This window comes from Dioscorea cayenensis, chromosome 15, assembly GCF_009730915.1.
Source record: "Dioscorea cayenensis subsp. rotundata cultivar TDr96_F1 chromosome 15, TDr96_F1_v2_PseudoChromosome.rev07_lg8_w22 25.fasta, whole genome shotgun sequence".
Taxonomy (NCBI): Eukaryota; Viridiplantae; Streptophyta; class Magnoliopsida; order Dioscoreales; family Dioscoreaceae; genus Dioscorea; species Dioscorea cayenensis.
Window position 1 is genome coordinate 9709792 of NC_052485.1, and position 19639 is coordinate 9729430.

Consider the following 19639-nt stretch of genomic DNA (forward strand, 5'->3'; position numbering starts at 1 on the left):
CCATGGGTCGGTAGATCATCGGCGTAATCAACGATCCGAGTTCGGAACCGAAGCATGATGTATTTGGGAAGAGGACTGTCCCCACGAGGTACACCATCGAGTTTGACAAAATTATCTTCTTCTCCCTCTCGTCGAACAAGTTGCGCTGAGTGCTCTTGATGGAGTCTTTGTGTCTCTCGTAGGGTCTTTGATAGATACCGCCCTTGAGCCGACCGGTTTTTCTTCTTTCCGAAAGACCATCTGCGTCGCCATCGCAACGCATACCAGAACGAGGGCCACATCTTGAGGTCCGAAACTCGCGAGCTTTCCCCGATCCACGAATTTATTGGTGTGACCATCGTACCTTTGCAAAAGAGAATCAAGAAGGGCCCTTTCTTGGTATATAGCTTCTAGCTCGAGTGAGCAGCGCAAAGCGGTGTCCTTCGAATAATCTCCCGATGTCGAGGGGTCATGTTATCTTTCAATTCGACTAACGTCTCCACAACCCGGTGTCAAATAGCATCGCCCATTTACTAGGGTTGACCGCCGTAATCACAAGCTGCGTGACAATAACAACACATTCAACATGCGAGTATTGACAAAAGTTTAAGCGGAAATATAAGGTTTTTAAGCGGTAAACTCTCCGTTATTAAAGCAGAGATATAAAATGTTAAACAGAGACCCATTTTGTTAAGCAGAGCGAGAATACTTAAAGCAGGGGACAACAAATGTTAAAAGCTGTAACATCTCATTTCTTAAACGTCAACCCTCATTTGTAAAATTGCAACCATATCAAACGAAAGCGGAAATGTACATTATAAATATTACACAAATCATATAATCGAAAAAAACTAATTCGATAGTGTATACATACGAAAATGCAAAACAAAACAAAACCCCCAGTAGAAATCTCCCTGCAGACTAACAAAACCCCAGTAGAAATCCCCTCAGACTTCGATATCTTCCAACAAAAAGCAGGAGCACAAAACAAAACCGAAAAAAATCTTTCTTTATGTAGCAGCTTAACATAAAACCATACTCAATACCTTAGATTGCAAAGTCGATGAAATGCCAACTAGTTGCATGGGGACTTCTCCTTGAGATACTCGGGTGGAAAGGGAAAAGGCGATGAAATGCCAATTACGGAGGCTTTCACGTAGAGACAACTCGGAGACAGACTTGGAAATGGAAGAGTCGAAGACGCGAGTTGAGAAAAAGCAAGTAAAGCAGCTCCAATAAATTGCGTCTCTGAGTTACTCCTACGGAAAACCACCCCACTTCCTCTCAAATCGCCGAGATGGGCTGCAGCTAGCGACTCCCCCATGCAAGGTCATTTTCGTCCATAAATTTTTGAAACTCACTCCATTCACATCCATTCATGGGGTTTGGGGGTTTGAAAAACATCTTGTTTAAAAAGGAGGGATTTTTGGGGATTGCAAAAACTAATCGAGGGTGTTTTTAAGCAATTTTACAAACTTAATGGGTTTTTTTGGCAATTTCCACTAATAATAATAATAATAATAATAATAATAATAATAATAATAATAATAATAATAATAATACACATTTTTTCCATGAAAAATAAAATTTTCTCAGAAAATACTCCAATTTTGATATACATAATAAAGTGTTGCTAGAATCGGATTTGGGGGTTCCTCGTCTGCTTGGAAAAAAAAACCAGGGAGGAGGGTTTTTCGCCATCGCAATCCAAGCTCAGCGCTAGGGTTTTCAATCCAACAGCCTTTCTCCGACCACCGGCGGCCACTGCGGCCTGCCGCCGGTTCTCCCCACGTATGTATTTTTTTTTTTTTCTTTTTTCCTCGATCGGACATCTGTTTTTCTTTTTCTCAGTGTTCTTGCCTTCTCTTGCACTTTGATTTTGTGGTGGTGATGAAGTTATTTGGGGGCGTTAATTGTTGATGATTCTTGGGGATTTATAACCATTTTTTTTGCGGTTCTAGGTTGAGACGAATTTAGTGGTGGGTTTAGTGTAGGGTTAGTGATTGAATCGCTTGAGTAAAAATTGAAATTTTGAACCCTGGCTTTGTTGGGGAAACGGGAGCTATAGAAGGGGAAATAAGTAAATGCTTTTAATTTGTGGTTTTTTTTGGTCTAACCATCATGTTTCCTTGTCCAACCAAACAAGAACAAATTTTCTTGTTTTCTTTTCAATCAAGAATTTTAATGGGGTTTTTTTACCTGCTAGTTCTCGATGATATGTAAGGAACAGTGGAACTGCTAAATTTCGCAAGATTGGATACTAAACTGTTTAAGTGGGACTTAGAATTCGTCTTGCCTTCTTGTGCTAATGTCGTTGGCAAATTATACTTGTTATATAGCAATGCTATTTTTCTGTGTGTATTTTCACATGCCATTTATGTGTTAATTCATTGTTTGTTCTCTTCCCAAGCTTTTTCTGTCTTTGGTTTTTTGTCCTTCTTTGGTGCCCATAATTGTATCTTAGGCGGTAGGCTTTAGAAGTCCTCCAATTAGTATAGAGACTGGAAAGTCGAACTGAATTGAGTATAAGATGCCAGTGATAGGTTTTTTGGATGCCCTTTTTTTTCTTTTCAAATAGAATCTTGCAAATGAAAAGACTCTCTGGTTATTCATATCATTAGTAGAAATTGTTATTAATTCTCTTATTCTTTGGTAGATTAAATAACAGCTCATGCAGGTGAAGGTAGTATTATGGCTACAAATTGATGTCTTAGCATTAGTGACCATAGTTTCTTGTTGTGATAAATGCATATTGGAGAGATCTGAGTAGCACTTAATCTTTATTTGTATCAGTTTCATGTTTATTTTAAATGCATATTTGAGAAAAGGGAGTATAGCGGTCAAATACCAATATGTTAGGATTTTAGTAACTATTGTTTCATATTTATTTTAAATGCATTTTTTTTTTTTGTTGTTGGAGGAAGATGGGTAACCTTTATACTTCATATAAGTTTTTCAATCCACTGTAATTTTATTTATGTTGACAATTTGGGTCTTACAGCTAATGTGGTAGCGGTTTTGTCTTTTGCGGAAATGAGCAATAATCCACAGCCTTCTGGGTCCCAGGTATTGCACAATTTTAAAATGTTCTGCCTCATGTTTTGTCTTGACCTTCCCCTTTATATGAGCTGTGAAGGACTGCTTGTTTGGTTTTCTCATCATGGAATGGATTCTGGTTATTTATTTATTTATATTCTTTTAAGAGTTTTGAATCAATATAGGTTGATTTTGATTAATGTTTATTTTCTGCAAAGCCGATGAGGCCTTCTGGAGTGGGATCTGCTGGCCCCTCTCAAAACTTTGGTCCACCCATGCCAGTACAGGTTGAAGAACCTTTCCTTTGGCACTTAATATGCAGTCATTAATTTTCCCTAAATTCTGACGAGGTTTCTCAAGACCTGTTCTTATGCATTGCAGTTTAGGCCTGTTGTTCCAAATCAACAGGCACATCAATTCATTCCAGCAGCTTCTCAGCAGTTCCAGCCAGTGGGTCAAGGCATGCCTGCGTCTAATGTTGGTATTCCAGCACAAACTCAAGTGCCTCATTTTTCTCAATCAATGCATCACTTACCTCCAAGATCAGCTCAGCAGCCTGGTCAGGCTCCTGCTTCATCACAAGCGATGCCAATGTTGTATGCTTCGCCAAATCGGCCTATTACTTCTGGACCTCTCCAGCCCCAACAAAATTCACAACTTTCGAACAATAATCTGTCTAATGCAGCTACCCCAGGAATGCCACTCTCTGCATCCTATACTGTGAGCTCTCATTGTCACATAATTTAATTATTTCTGGGTTCATGTTCCCTTTTTCTATTTTTATTACATCTTATTGTGCTTGATGTAGTTTGCAAGCTCTTATAGTCAGCCACCAAATAATATCAACACCCCTTCACATTTTCCTACAACGCCCCAAATGCCAAGTCCTGGTGTGCCCTTAGCAGGTCAAACTTGGTCTGCCTCTGTGCCTCAGAGCACACCTCTTGTTATGCAGAATGCTCAAGTCATTCAACAATCCTCAGGATCCATGGGCACAAATGCTGTGAGAATTTGTTCTTTTGCTAAAACAAATGGCTACTTATTTTTGTTGATTTAAAGATATATGACAATCTTGTGTATATTCCCCACTATTTAGGCACCAAGTGTACAATCTAGCCCCACTGAACAATCCTCAGACTGGCAAGAGCATACTGCAGCTGATGGAAAAAGGTTTGTGATCAATGCCATTTCTTCTTGCTCATGTTTATTCATTTTAGCTTAAATCAGAAGAGATTGAAAGAAGGCAGGTATGGATCTGCCTAGCGTAGCCAGTCAATCAGGCGATATGATATTGTATTCGATTAGTGGAACTTTGTATGTGGTTTTTAATTTCAAGTATTTAAAAATTTGTAAGATATGGAAATAAGTTATGTTATATAAAATTTCTGTGTGAGGTTAGAAGTTTTTTCAAGTTGCCAGATAAAATTGAAGAAGACTGAGTTATTCATTTGAAACCTTGGTGTAAATTTTATTAGGTTTGCACCCCAATAGAACAAGTTCTCCATTTCGGACGAATCATAATATTAGTGAACTAAGTCAACCTATTATTTCTATATGCTAAACTTCAAGTTATCGATTATGAATTATATACTATAAATGTCAAAGCAAATACCGTATATTATACTGCAAATACAATGATCTGAGTATGCAATGAATGACATTGCACTTCATATGCACGTCATACTATGCATGCGCAGTTGTTAACAAATATTTAGAGTAGGTCTTATGTGTAGGCATGCTACCGATGTGTGGTGCATATTCCAAAATGCAGTCCAGCTGTGTGTGGACTTCATATTTGGCTGTTGATATGATCTGCTGACAACTTCACATATGCAACCTCTTGAAATGCATCTCTGAATTTTGGATTATTCTGTTGTATGACTATTCCTATATACATAAGCCAATCTTTTGTTCATCTTATTTTTGTGCTATCTATGAAAATATCCAAACCTGATGCTTCTTATGCTGCTATTTATGTATACATTTTTTTTTTCATAATTTTAAGCTTTTCTGTGCAGGTATTATTATAATAAGAAGACAAAACAATCCAGTTGGGAAAAGCCTCCCGAATTGATGACACCAATTGAGGTTAGTTTATGCTGAAGTCTCATTTTTGTGTTTCTTATGACTTGCTCTTTGCTTTGCCTCTCGTAAGGTAATCATCTTAAAATCTATAAAATTGTGTTATCTTTCATTTATGCTGATAGCTTATCATTTATTGCACAGTTTATTTTATGTGGATCTTATTGTTTCCACGTATCATTGCCCACTTATTTATAGATGTCTTTTGGCACATTCAGTGTGAGAAAAGATTTTATATACAAATGAAGATAAGTTCCAATCATTGTGAGGTTTCTAGCCATTGATATTACATAATCGAAAAGGGGCTTTTGTCTAGTAACACTGGCAATCATGTGAGATTCTTTTTGTATGGTGGGGGAAGTGGAAGAGGGGAGGAAATTGAAGGCCTACAGAGCAGCGGTATATGTACCAATTTGCCGAATATATTGACTTTTAATGTTATTAAGTGCGCGAAAAGCACTCACCCAGGTGAGGCGAGGCGAGGAGAGGCTATAGGGCATCATTACCCTTTAGGCTAGGTGCCATTAAAGATTGTTACATAGGCGAGTACTGACTCAAGGCAAAAAAAGGCAAGAAAAGTGTTGCTTTTGTTAGTTTTCTCTTAATTTTTTACAGATTTTTAAAATGCTTTTTAGGAAATTATATTACAAAGTAATAATTATATGTTTTTAAAAGAAATATAAATAATTATATATATAAAGTGTAATTATTAAGAGGATAGAGGTTTTTTATTTTTTCAAAACAAAATTTAGGCAACAAGAGAAATATAGAGAGACTTTTTAGAGAGAAAAATGCTATAAATGATTAGACTTGGAAAGTGCAATAATTAAGAGGAGAGAGGTTTTTTATTTTTTGAAAACAAAATTAAGGCAACAAGCGGATAATGTTACTTGCTAAGCAAAACAAAGAAATATAAAAAAATATGAAACTTTAGAAGAAAACTAGAGGTAAACTTGAGAGAAGAAAACTAGAGGTAAACTTAAGAGAAGAAAACTAGAGGTAAACTTGAGAGATTTCACATGAAAGATAAGGAAGTTTAATTGGGAAAGATTCTAAATTAGGTCTTGCATACTAAATTTGAAAGTTTAGATTGTCTTTTGTGGTTTTGTGTTTATGTTTTTATTTTTGGGTCTTTAATATTTTAGTAAATGATTATTATATTAACCTAAGTTTAATGTTATGCAATTTCAATTTTGTTTTCTATATATATATATATAATTTAAATAGCGCTTCATGTCACTTGGGCGAGCGCTTCAGACGATTTACATTCTCATTGCCTTTAGGATGCCAAGTGCTTTTAGTTACATTGCTGGCTTTAGGAAAATCTTATTAGTCTGACATATTTGACTGGTACCTTCAGCAAGTTAATTGCTATAATAGTTGGAAATTGTGTCACTGGAGTAGGTGGGGCACCCATTAATGTGAGAATATTAGGCCATGTTTGCCAGCCGTGTTTTATGTTTTCTTTCCATTAAAAATGAAAATTAATTGAAAAACACATTTGTTAATCTATTTTATGAAGAACTTCCCCAGAGCATGGGCCATATTTTCCCCTTGTTACAATTATTCCAAAACCTGCTTTTAGAAAGTGTTTCTTCTCTTAAAAGCTTGATGCTCTGGTTTTAAAGGCAATTGTAGGGACTTGACTTACGGGACATGTGAAAATGCTTATTTATGTACCATATTTCAAATTAATAAATTTTCTTTTAGAGATTCAATCATCATTAGGATTATAACTTAATTCCATATTTATGAGAGTTACAAGTCTATCAAATTACTAGAAGTTGTCATTTTTTTTTTTTAAATGTATGCATACAAAATTAGACAGTTGCCAATACACCCTCATATAAATCATACTTGTTTACATACCTTACAAATCTATGTAACGATAAATGTATAAACTAATTTAACATGTGTGCGCCGATAAAAGTAGTCATAAAACTATTTAGTTATACATACGTTAAAGAAACCATTATTAATTGAGTATATAAGTGAATATCAATTATATGGATAAAATGATTTATTTTTAGAGTTTTTCATTTGGATAATTTTGTTTGTCATAAATGTAAAACGGGATGATTAATTGGTTTATATAAATGCATTTTTAAGTTTTCATTTCTAAGATATATTTTCTAAAATGGTTGAAGCAAGCATGTTCTCTAAAAACAAATAATAAGAATGAAAATGTTAAAACAAAAATAAAAATAAAAAATTGAAAAACCTTTTCTAAACAAACTGGTCCTTAATACTTCAGGTTATGGGCTTATATCTTCTTTACCATGAAGTTTCTAACTTAGGCTTTTCTTGATGAGTCAATAATTCCATAACGCACATCGGTAACAATTATGGTTGAAAAGGTCCTTTTCTCCTGCACAGGTAAGCTTAAGACTTGATATTGTCCTGATTTGTAGGCTTTTTTCTTCTCCCTGGTTGATTTCCAATGTGGATTTTGAAACTTGTTGGTTTATCGCAACTTATTTAGAATCCATACATGCATTTGTTTATCTTCTGAATTGATAGCCGTGTCTAGCATGATCTTTAGTTCCAACCTATGTAGCGTTTGTTTAGATGTAGTTGAAAATGCAGTGGATTTCAAATTACAATATAGTTGTAATTACTGTATTTAAAAATACAAGGAGTGTTAAATTTGGTGTTTGGTTTGATGTAGTTGGAATGCTGGATTATAAAATTTTGTGTTTGGTTGGAGGGATTTGTAAATCTGGATTTTGAAAATATTATTAAGTTGGATATATTTCTAGGATATAAACATCTTTGTGAGGTTACCCACCTTGGTTCAACATTAATTTTAATTAATTATAAATACACAATTAAATGTTATTAATAATAACAAAAAATAATTACGCAAATAATTACTTTTTTTAATATATAATTATGTTTTTATTACAATTTATTGTTAATTTTAATAATTATATTAAATATACTACACAATTTATGATTTTTTTATAGCAAAGTATTGATAAAAATATAATTATAAGCCTTTATTATTAATAATTATATTATATTTATTATATTTAATTTTTTTCATTTTATATTAAGATAAAATATAATAATATACTATTTTTATTTTACATGATGAAAGATCTTAGCCTACCAAATACCCTATTTAATCCATGTATTTTACACAATTTTCCGCTTTAGTCCCTACCTTTTAATTTGTCTTCATTAGGTCCCTATATTGTCAAAATAGAATAAATTAGGTCCAACCCCTCACGGGTGTTCCCCTAATTACTCCCTATGTTTTACTCAATTTGGATTTAATTTGTCCAATTTTGACAATATAGGTATCTATTGAGAACAAATTAAAAGATAGGGATTTAAAAGACAAACTGAGTAAAATACAGGGACTCAATAGGATATTCAACCAATAAAAAATTAAAGCTAAAAATTTGTAAAATAAAAAAAAAATAAAAAAAAAAACGAAACTTACAAATAAAAAAAACAAAGATAAAGATGAATCTAGATTTTTTGTTATCCTGCCAAGACCTTGGTCTGAAAGATAATAAAAAGATAAAAATTCGGTGTCACGTAACACCACGTGCAAAACTTGCTTTAAATTCTGAAGTGCAGGAGTTTGAACTACACCCGATTTGGGCGTAGTTACAAATTCAACAAAATCCCTTACCATTGCAGTTGCAACTACTTTGAATTCCTCAAATTCAGTCAAACAAACATTAGATTTTAAAAGATCATGTATTTCTAATTACATGTACTTTTAAATATGGCCAAATAAACACACTTTTAATTAACATATTTGACTTTTCACAGAGAGCTGATGCATCAACTGTTTGGAAGGAGTTCACTACGGCTGAGGGTCGAAAGTAAGTGATTATTGTTGTTGAAGAAGTCGTTTGTTACTTTCTTTTTCCTTTTTTATCTTGATAATGATATTTTTTTATTATTTTTATTATTTTTTATTTTTTATTGTAAACTATAATTTGCCCAAACATGAAATTTTTTGCAGATATTACTATAACAAAGTCACTAAGACATCCAAGTGGACGATTCCTGAAGAACTCAAGGTTTTCTTTTTCCTGGTCCTTGCATTCTTGTCCTTTTTTTTGTAGTACTCACAGTTTGAGTTTATGTATTAGTTTTGATCCTCTTAGTTTCATGGTTTTTAATTTTTTAAATTTCAGTTGGCACGGGAGCAAGCTGAGAACCCAGGGACTATGTCTGGACACAGTGAACCTGCCATTGCTGCAATATCTTCTGCTACTGCTACTGTTACTTCTATTGTGCCACCCACTTCATTACCAGCCACAAGCCCTGCTGAAGTCAGCCCTGCTCCGATGAGTGTTAATATTGCTAACCCATCCCCAGTTGTTGCTTCTGGATCACCATCTATTGGTGCTTTGGCTTCTGCTGAAATAAGCGTAGGTGCTTCAGTGGGAACAACAGATGCGACTGGCATATCGAAGCTTAGCATGCCTCTTACATCCATGGCTGGCAATTCTGGGGTTACACTGGATGTAACAAGGACTATGACCAGGTATATAGATCTTTTAAGCTTCTCCTACTCCTATACTATCTTCTAACATTTGCCATGCGTCAATCCTATCTACAGGGTCAATGATGATACTTCATCTAAGCAAAATACTGTTAGCACGGCTGATGGAGCCTCTGCTCAGAGCAATGAGGTATGATAGTCTACTGGAAAGTTTGACACTTGACATCGCTCATATATGATAGATCATTTCTATGTCTATTTTGAAATATTACTAGTTGCTAATGTTATTTAGATATTACTCACCGTGTAAGTTCATTGTAGACACATCAGTCAATAGTATGTTTTTGGTTCATAATAATTTCTTGGTATTCTGACTTCAAACTCGCAGTCATTGTACATAAATGTGCTGATTACATCTCAGTTTGTATTATTTAATTTTTCACAGAAGTGCTTCTGAATCTCTGATGTTTCATCTAGTTTCCAGGTTGAATGATTTAACCCTGATCACCATATGTGGATCTAGGATCCGTGTGTTAGAATCTTGATTTTGCAGGAGTCCAAGCAATGTGTTACTGTTCTCTACAAATATGACCATTTCTTTTGTCGATAGTGCATGTTCTTCATGGAGAATTTTGATTGGATTTTCCACTTCCTTCCCCATGCCTTTTTTTTTTCTTTTAATCGAAAATCCTAGAATGGGATTTGGTGACTGGATTCATCTCCTGTTGCTACTGACAGAAAGTTTGCCATTGTAATACTCTGCGCTATTCGAAGATTATTTATGCAAATTTAATGCTCCAAAATGCATAGGTGGCTTCTGCCCATGTTAATAACCTCATTACTGCTGCATCTTCACTTTCAGCTTAGCTTTAATTATCTTTTGTTTTTTTTTTCACCTTTGTATCTTTTATTTTTATTTTTATTTTTAAAGTAAGGTGTAAGTGAGTCTGTCTGTGTGCACGCAAACTTTTTTCTTCAGAGATCAAGTTTGTCTGGTATAAGTTTCAGATAATTATCTGAGTAGCTTAAACCAGGCAAGACAGAGTTTGCTACCTTTATTTTATCAATTAAAAAAAAAAACACTTTTTCTTATCTTCCCTTTTTTGTGCTTATATGTTTCAGGATGCCAAAACAAGCATACCAGTTGCTGGAATAACTAATGTGCCTTCACTTGAAGAGAAAATTGCTGATGACGAACCAGTTTACGCTAATAAGCTTGTAACATGATTTTATTTTTTTGTACTTGTTTTTTGTAGGCTGTCTTATTTCTTCTTTGATGCTGTTCAGGAGGCAAAGAATGCGTTTAAAGCACTACTGGAGTCAGCAAATGTTGAATCTGATTGGTCCTGGGAACAGGTACATTATCTTTTCCTAAAGTTAGTTATTTGCCTTTGATCCTGAAACTAGGGCATGACACCAAAAAAAAAATTGCAGACTATGCGAGTCATTCTTAATGATAAAAGATACACTGCACTAAAGACCCCGGGAGAGCGGAAGCAAGCTTTTAATGAGGTTAGCACTTGGAAGGGTTTTCCTTTTACTTTGACACTTCATTAATGACTATAACAGACTTTCTGATTGTGTTTTTATTTATTAACTTGTGTATATTGTTCGAGTAAATTTTTTTTTTTTTTTTAATTTCAACTCAGTACTTGGGGCAAAGGAGAAAGCAAGAGCTTGAGGAGAAGCGTATCAAGCAGAAGAAAGCACGTGAAGAGTTTACAAAAATGTTAGAGGTGAGACCAATTTTGCTTTAAAACAAACTACTACTGAATGGTTTTGTGCTAACTATAAGTTTTAAATTTCATGCAGGAATGTGAAGAACTTACATCATCTACTAGATGGAGGTTTGTGTTAAAATGTCATCCATGCTTCTATAAATGCATCAGTGAAAGACATAAGTTTCTGTACTTCATCTTGTGCTGGCATTCATTTTATGCATGAGCATTTTACATGATTATCTCCATGCATGTGTTTGTGATAAAATGATGATAGTGGATAGAATAAATGTAGGTGTATGCTGTATACTGATCTTCATGGTTTATTTTTAGATGTCAGATAGTCTGTGGATTCATGAAGAATTAAATGAATGGGCTTTCTTCTGGATATACATCTTTTCCTGCTGATTTTAAAGTTTTAATGCATCAATTTGAATCCTTAATATCGCTCTTTGAACAATATGCTCGTTTAGCATCAATAACTAAATGCAGATATACCATGCAGCAAAGCTGTCTCCATGTTCGAGGATGATGAACGGTTCAGTGCAGTTGAGAGAACAAGAGACCGGGAGGATCTCTTTGAAACTTATTTGCTCGAACTGCAGAAGAAGGTTTCAATCAAGGCTTTGTGTTTGCTTGTGCATATATTAACCATGTATTACAGCTTTCTTGTATTGTTTAAGCCCCATGTCTCCTGATTGATTCATATGAAGCCAGTCCAAATGCACTTCAAGACTACGAAAGCTATATTGGAGTATGTAGCAGTTCAGGTGTTTTTGCAGAATGCATGAGATTTGCCCCTACTAAAGCTAGGTGCTTTAAATAAGATTGAGCCCTCATGATTAGGTTTTACCTTTTTCTTCAACCTAAGAATAAATGGTGCCTTGGACTACATTAGTCCAACCAAATATAGTTTGGGGCTTTCCCTTCTGGAGGTCTTCCATATATATATATATATATATACTTGTTAAATCTTCCTTGAAACTTTAATAATTTGCCCTTATGTTGGATGCGTATTTTGGCGCCTTCGTATGTTTCTTCTATTGTGTTAGGTTTTGTTTTTGGAGATATGATGATAGTAGTATATTTTTGTATTGATTACATTTACAAGTTCCATTACTTGGTCCTTCACCTTTGACATAGCAAGTCAAATCTTGAAGTTGTTTTTGCCAAAGCTATTAGTTTCCAATCACCAAACTTCTAGTAAAACAATTAGTTAATTACTTGAATTTCTGCATTTAAAAAGTTTTAGAATCATCATTAACCTGCTCTTATATAAAAAGGAAATAAATCAAATGAAGGTGGCCATGAGCAATTTAAGCTTGGTATCCAATTAAAAGGCATATACTTAACCAATTTCAAATATATTGATTTTTTAATATGAATTTTATGCATGTACTTTTTGTGGGGTTGTGTATTTGGTTCATTGTCCCATGAAACTACTTCACCTTGACTTTGTGAAGGTTTAACCATTTTGGAATTGGGAATTGTATTACTTGTAATTCGCTATGCACCTTCAATTTAATAATTTATTTTCCCATGCATAAACAGCTAGGAATTTTATTATTCATGTATCTTTTTTAATGTCTCTGTCTTGCCAATTCTCACTTTGAAATTTTAAACTTTCATTTTAAGGTTCCCTCACCGTTTATCTGGCCTGGATAATTTTCTACGGTTGTATGTTTATCAAATCTGTTATGTAATTATGCCAACAAATGTTTCATGAATCCTTGCCCTTGAAGATGGAGTACTGATGGCCTACTGTTCATGTTCCTCCTCTCCTTAGTCTGGCTATTCTGTGCTGTGTTCATAACTTTAAGGTTTTTGGCTTACTTTGATTTTCCTTACATATGATGCTATGTCTTGTGATGTGCTTCTTGTTTTCTTATTCTTGATCATGTTTTGTCAAATGTGTTCTCATTGAAATTTGCGCATGTTTAGTATATGTGAACGCTTCAAACCTTTGGTTTCATAGGATGTGATCTGAGCTTATAAGGTGTATGCAGAGTGATATTTGTTTTTGTTTTCAGTTGCATATTTGGGCTACTATTTAGGCACAGAAGATGCAAGTTGCTTCTAGCTTATAAATGTTTTTTATTGTTTTCTGTTTATGTAAATTAACCCTTCATCTTATTACTTTTCATGATTGTAAAGGAAACTTTATCTATTTAAATAAATTTTATATCATCATGTCATTGGGAAGCATGGATTGTATTATAGGAAAGAGCAAAGGCAGCGGAGGAGCATAAGAAAAACATACAGGAGTATAAAAGCTTCCTTGAGTCATGTGATTATATAAAGGTTTTCTCATAATTTTCTCAATTTACTTGGGCATTGCGGTAATTCTGTTTATTATATTGTAATTGATTTATTTAATTTTTACATGTGTAGGCTAATAGCCAATGGAGAAAGTTTCAGGACCGTTTGGAGGCTGATGAAAGATGCTCTCGACTTGAAATACTCGACCGTTTGGAGATTTTCCAGGTAATTTGATTATTCTGATATTTAACTCTGCAGGATATCTCCTCACATAAGTATTTGCAGGAATATATACGTGGTCTAGAGAAGGAAGAGGAGGAACAGAAGAAGATACAGAAGGTGTCTTGATTTATTCATTGTTTTGGTTCACATTGAGTGCTTTGGGAAATTGGCTAAGTTTTTCAACAAATGAAAACATACAGGATCAATTAAGACGAGCAGAGCGCAGGAACCGTGATGCATTTCGTACAATGATGGAAGGGCACGTTGCTTCTGGTATTCTTACAGCTAAGATTTATTGGCGTGATTATTGTGCAAAGGTAACATTCAAGCAAAATTTGGATACTTTCTGAACTAAATAGCCTAGAGAATTTTCATCTTGCTTTAGTCAATTTGTGGCTATTGACAGCTCTACTTTGTAGATCAAGGAATCACCGGCATACTTGGCAGTTTCAATGAACACATCAGGTTCAACACCAAAAGATCTTTTTGATGATGTAGCAGAAGAACTTGATAAACAGGTTCATTTAATACCTTATCTGAGGGTTCTTTTCTCTTGTATATTTATTAGACACGTATCTTAAGGTGCTGTCATCAATTGTATGGAACAGATATAATATTGCTACATAGGAAAGCAGATCAATAAAGAAGTTTGCATTGCATTTCTTGCATATAATGGATGTTGTTTCATTTTTGGTATTGTATGCATATTTGTGAAGTACTTGTAACTAGGATTGAGGAGCTTTGAGTGGATAGCATTCAATGACAAAAAACAATTAGAAAAAAAAGGGTGTGGCCTTTTGGTTACTAATCCTAGTTCTTATATGCACAAAAAAAATTTAATTTTAAGACTGAAATCTTGCCTTTATATTGAATGTTAGGCCTTTTGTTTCCTGTGAAATACGAACTAACATTTACCATTTCATTGCATCTTCTGAGTGGTTGGTTCTTTTTTTATGGCAGTTTCAAGAAGACAAAGCTCACATTAAGGAAGCAGTGAAGATTGGAAAAGTAATTTAATAGATTTTCCTTCAAATTATGGCATCTTCACAATTTTCCATCATCATAATACTTTTTTATTTCAGCTTACTCTGACATCAGCGTGGGGATTTGAAGACTTCAAGGCTGCTATTTTTAGTGATGATAATTTGAAAGGAATATCTGATATAAACTTAAAGGTGATCCTGATTGCATGTCAATTATTTATTTATATTTTGCTTGATTTTGTGTTTGACTGCTTATACAAGTCCATTCATATGCTAAAAAATTATCATCATATTTCTAGTCTCTTGAGGCTCTAATCTGAGGTTACGTAACTTTATATTAACCTCAAAATTTGATCAGACATTGTTTCTCTCTTTTTGTTGCTGTGAATAGTTGATAGTGTTTAGCTTAACCGCCTCATCTCTCACTGAAATATTATGTTGCATGAGTATTAAAATGCTCCTTCCATTCCAAGTGTATATTGCATGGTTATTCGCGTTATTTTTTATACATGCTAATGCAATGAGTTATTACAGTAAAATCGATTTATCGTTTTGTAGTTTGCTGGTGGTTCTTGCTATGGCGAGGATATAATATAATGTCATAGAAAGAATTTCGCATCAACTAGACTAAAAAATTCTTTGGATATTAAATCTACACTAGATTATTGTCATCTTTAAGTTCTGAAGCCTTATAGTCCTAGAAAAATAAACCTATAACTTGTGGAGATGCCAAAATTTGACTTGTAAATGCTGTATGATAGTGTAATGGTCACTTAGATAGTTAAGGTATTGCCTTGACATTTAAAACGGATACTTCTGAAAGGTTTTTTAATATGTTTCTTCTAATTGTACAAGCCTAAAATGCAAAACACCCTGATATTCTCATGGGCAAAGATAGTGGAAAGCATCTCTAACATTGATACACTCTTGATGAGAAAATAGCTCGCTTTGGAGCAAGCTTAATATACTGGTTCAAATGGTTGCATCATCTGTGCTTTGTTGTAATTATTGCTTTTATGTTAGGATGCATAGGTCATGGTAATTAGGACTTAACATTTTTAGATTGAAACTCTAGTTCACTTTTGTTATTCAGCACAACTTTTTCTCAGTAATAGTTCTTAGAAATATCTATCTGATTTTTATAAGACCAGTTTATGGGTTTATGAACTAATATTTTATTTAGAAATTCCCCTATTTATATGGACAGTTATTACTTTGATGCAGATTTGTATTATTTAGGTTATTTATATTTTGTCGGGAGATTGGCAGATGATACCTTTCTCCTTGTCTGTATGTTGAATCTTCATATATGTATTTATATTGATCTTTTTGCAGCTTGTATTTGAGGAGTTGCTGGAAAGGGTGAAGGAGAAGGAGGATAAAGAAGCAAAAAAGCGTCAACGTCTGGCCGATAAATTTTCTGATTTTCTTTACTCAATTAAGGTATTCTGTGATTAAATTTTCTTCATTTTGTATTTATTATTTATGACTGTATGGTTGGTGCTACCTTCTTTATGTTTAATTTCTGTGAAGACATCTGTTTTGTATGTATATGACAAATTATTTTACTTAATCATTCTCTCTAGGAAATAACTGCGACTTCAATCTGGGAGGAATGCAAATCCCTTTTTGAGGACAGTGAAGAATACAAGTAGTCCCTGGGAACTTTATATGCTGCATATTGATTTATCCTTTTAGTTAAATTTTTTCCTGCTCTGAAAAAGAATGATTCTCTCCATTTTGAATTGTAGGTCAATTGGTGAAGAGGGCTTTGCAAAAGATATTTTTGAGGACTATGTGATGAAGTTACAGGAGAAGTTGAAGGAGAAGGATCGTAGGAGGGATGAGGAAAAGGTAAATAACTTTATGGTTCACCAGGTCTTCACTTTTTATCCCAATTTGAGTTGCAGTTGAACTTTGGTGGGGATTTTATTTAGCATGTGAATCAGTTCTATTTTGCTGGTGCTGTTTTGTTTGGAAGTAGAGACAATTGCTTGCATAACCCTATATAAGTGGGCAATTGCTAATATACCCTCATGAAAATCATATTTGCATATATATATATATATTGTACAAAATGCTTTTAGTTGCTCATATCTGGGTACAGGGAAAATCAACTTACAAATTTTGTGAAAATATAGTTTAGATTTTTTATTAAATCTTTGAATTAACTTTTGATCATATGGGTATATAAGCAAATAAAAAGGATTTGTAGGTGGTGCGTATGTAAGTATTATTTTTACTGGGGTATATAAGCAATTTTCCATTTTTGCAGGGTTGTGCAAGTTAAAACCCAAAGATGAATTGGTGAATACTCACTTTTTTATTAAGATAAATATGAATTTGAAAGTTTGAATATGGTAAAAAGCTAATTGGCCAGGCATAAATTTCGTTTAGTGACAACTAATGTGCAGAAGGGTTATTTGCAGTATACATTTCAGACTCCAGGGACTACAAATGATGTTTTATATCTCAACTTAGTTCTCAAAACTTAAGAGGTTAAGAGGCTTTTCTTTTTGGTGATTTTGTAAAGAAATGAATCTGTTGGTCATTATGCTGGCCAGCACCTAGCTGATTGTCTTAAGATTCCAGATTTTTGGTATATGTGCAACAAGTGATGGACAATTGATTCACTAATGTAGACTTGACATGGACATGCATAAGTTTAGATTTTTATAAGCTGTAAGTTCTATTTGGAATGCTGTAATAACATGTGGTCATTTTATACTTCAATACAAACTTGAGATGTAGTTTATCTTTTTTTTGTCAGAAAAAAGTGAAATTTAGATACTTTTTTAAGGATATAGATGGTATTTTCTTATTTTATTAAACTACAGGCAAAGAAGGAAAAAGAAAGAGAAGAAAAGGAAAAGAGAAAGGACAAGGAGAAGGAGAAGGAGAAGGAGAAGGAGAAGGAGAGAAAGGATAAAGATAAGGAACGTGAGAAAGAGAAGGGAAAAGAACGATCCAGAAAAGAGGAAACAGAGAGTGAAAATGTTGACATTACTGATAACCATGGATCAAAGGACAAAAAGAGGGAGAAAGAGAAAGAAAGAAAACACCGAAAACGAAGCAGGGCAGATGATGTAAGCTCCGAAAATGATGAAAAGGAAGAGTCTAAGAGATCCCGCAAGCATAACAGTGATCATAAAAAATCTAAAAAGGTATTTCTATTACTTATGTTTTTGAAAGCGTTGATGATATGATGATATTTGTCCTTAAATCAAAGTACTTATTATTTGATTTTGACCTTGTGCCAGCATGCATACAGTAATGATTCAGATAATAAAAGTCGGCACAAAAAGCACAAGAAAGATCGAGATGGCTCACATCGAAATGGTGCTTATGAAGAGCTTGAAGATGGAGAAGTTGGAGAGGATGGGGAAATCCATTAGTCATGTGATTTTCTCTTGCTTTCTCTTCAATCAGTGTTATTTCTTGTTCTTGTTTTCTGATGTGCGAAAGTTACTGATTGGATAGTATATCTCATATTTCTTAGATTTTTTTTAAGTTTTAAAGAACCATTTATTTTTGAAGTTGCATCATCACAAAGATCAATCATAGCATCATACGTTATATCCATGATTCTCTGGCATGCTGCATAAGCAAGGTACCCATACCGCCATCAATTTTTTTTTTTTCTGCTTGATATGATATTTGATCTTTGGTATTGTGCACTGTACACCTGGATTGCTCAGACTCCATGCAGTTGTCTGCTTGTCAGGTCTTTTTTAAGTTGCTTTGAGTTAGCCTTTGTTTTGCATGATTGTCACATTCTTTTTTATTAGAAATATTCTAAGAACTTTATGCTTTATGATTTATGAACCACAATGTGAATGGTCCCAAAATATCGGGGCCAGGAAACCTGTGTGATCACCACCTCTATATATTGAGTTTGTTTTTATGATAATCGTATCATAATGATAATTAGATTGCTGTAGTATTTCTAGATTTTGTTGAAAAGATTTCCCTTACTAAAACTAGAATATTACAGTTAGAAGTTTCTTCATCGCCATGGTGGTCGAAAAGCTTTCTCAAAATGTTATGCTTTAATTATTTCCGTCTCTGGAATTATTTTTTTGGGATTGCGCCCCGTTTGTCATTGTTGGAACTTGCAAATTATCAACAACTCTAGCATGCTGCACCATGAAGTAGTCTTGGACCATGTGATCCAATTCATTCTATAGCTGTTTTCAAGTTTACTAGGGCATATTGTGCTTATGATACCACTTAGGATTCATTTCTAAGTAAGCACTTGATCTAGTGTTTGAAAAATGCCAGTAAATCCTCTATAGGATCAGAGTATTTCAGCACTGATTATGGCTAAGCCTTTTTGTTTGCATGGCGGCTATCTCTTCCTCCTTTTTCTGATTTAACATGCTCATGTATGCTGGAAATGAGGGTGGGCTTCTAACATTTAACTCTGTATATTGTTGTAAGGCTTCTGCAATTATCATTTGTAGACTGAAAAAACTCTGCATTTGTTTCTGTTATGTGATTCATCAAGATTCCATATATATGTGTATATTTCAGTTAAAATCTTAGTATGTGACTGAATAAGCTCAATGAATTCAAGCTTTAGACTACACATCTGGTAATGAATGTGAAATTTTCTATTGTTGAATGTAAACATTTGTTTAGCCGGTCTTTCCTCCTTTTTGTCAGTTCAAGATCATTGAATGCATGGACCCTGGATGCTTGAATTTCATGATAGCAATTATCAGCTTTAACTTGTTCAAGTTTAACCATCTATGTAGCTTGTCATGCTGTTACTTTAAATTTGGTGTTAGAATGCATGTCTATGGTTTTGTTTGGATTGAGGAAAAATTGACATGGAAACAGATTTATTTTGCATTGCTACTTTTTTTTTTTCCCCCTCTTGTTTAGTGTGT

The 19639-nt window shown here is 34.0% G+C and overlaps 1 protein-coding gene across 1 annotated transcript; it reads left to right on the top strand.

Moving 5' to 3' along the window:
• Positions 1 to 1613: 1613 nt before the first annotated feature.
• LOC120277113 (pre-mRNA-processing protein 40A) lies at positions 1614 to 18292 on the top strand. Its single transcript, XM_039283858.1, has 29 exons — positions 1614 to 1770; positions 2981 to 3045; positions 3234 to 3302; positions 3397 to 3735; positions 3824 to 4018; positions 4112 to 4185; positions 5034 to 5103; positions 8884 to 8936; positions 9080 to 9137; positions 9255 to 9607; positions 9683 to 9755; positions 10688 to 10783; positions 10853 to 10921; positions 11000 to 11077; positions 11215 to 11301; positions 11378 to 11412; positions 11789 to 11894; positions 13504 to 13584; positions 13675 to 13767; positions 13828 to 13881; positions 13965 to 14081; positions 14184 to 14282; positions 14725 to 14772; positions 14847 to 14939; positions 16083 to 16190; positions 16334 to 16398; positions 16499 to 16601; positions 17585 to 17911; positions 18008 to 18292. Exons 2-29 carry the CDS (start codon positions 3013 to 3015, stop codon positions 18140 to 18142), a joined length of 3111 nt encoding a protein of 1036 aa, XP_039139792.1. The 5' UTR covers positions 1614 to 1770; positions 2981 to 3012; the 3' UTR covers positions 18143 to 18292.
• The last annotated feature ends 1347 nt before the right edge of the window (positions 18293 to 19639 follow it).

What these genes read in the sequence shown, in the direction of transcription:
- LOC120277113 (XM_039283858.1), top strand. Translation starts at nt 3,013, where the DNA reads ATGAGCAATAATCCACAGCCTTCTGGGTCCCAG. An exon ending in AACAGAAGAAGATACAGAAG is followed by an intron (nt 13,882 to 13,964) that starts GTGTCTTGATTT and finishes GAAAACATACAG; the next exon opens with GATCAATTAAGACGAGCAGA. An exon ending in ATCATAAAAAATCTAAAAAG is followed by an intron (nt 17,912 to 18,007) that starts GTATTTCTATTA and finishes ACCTTGTGCCAG; the next exon opens with CATGCATACAGTAATGATTC.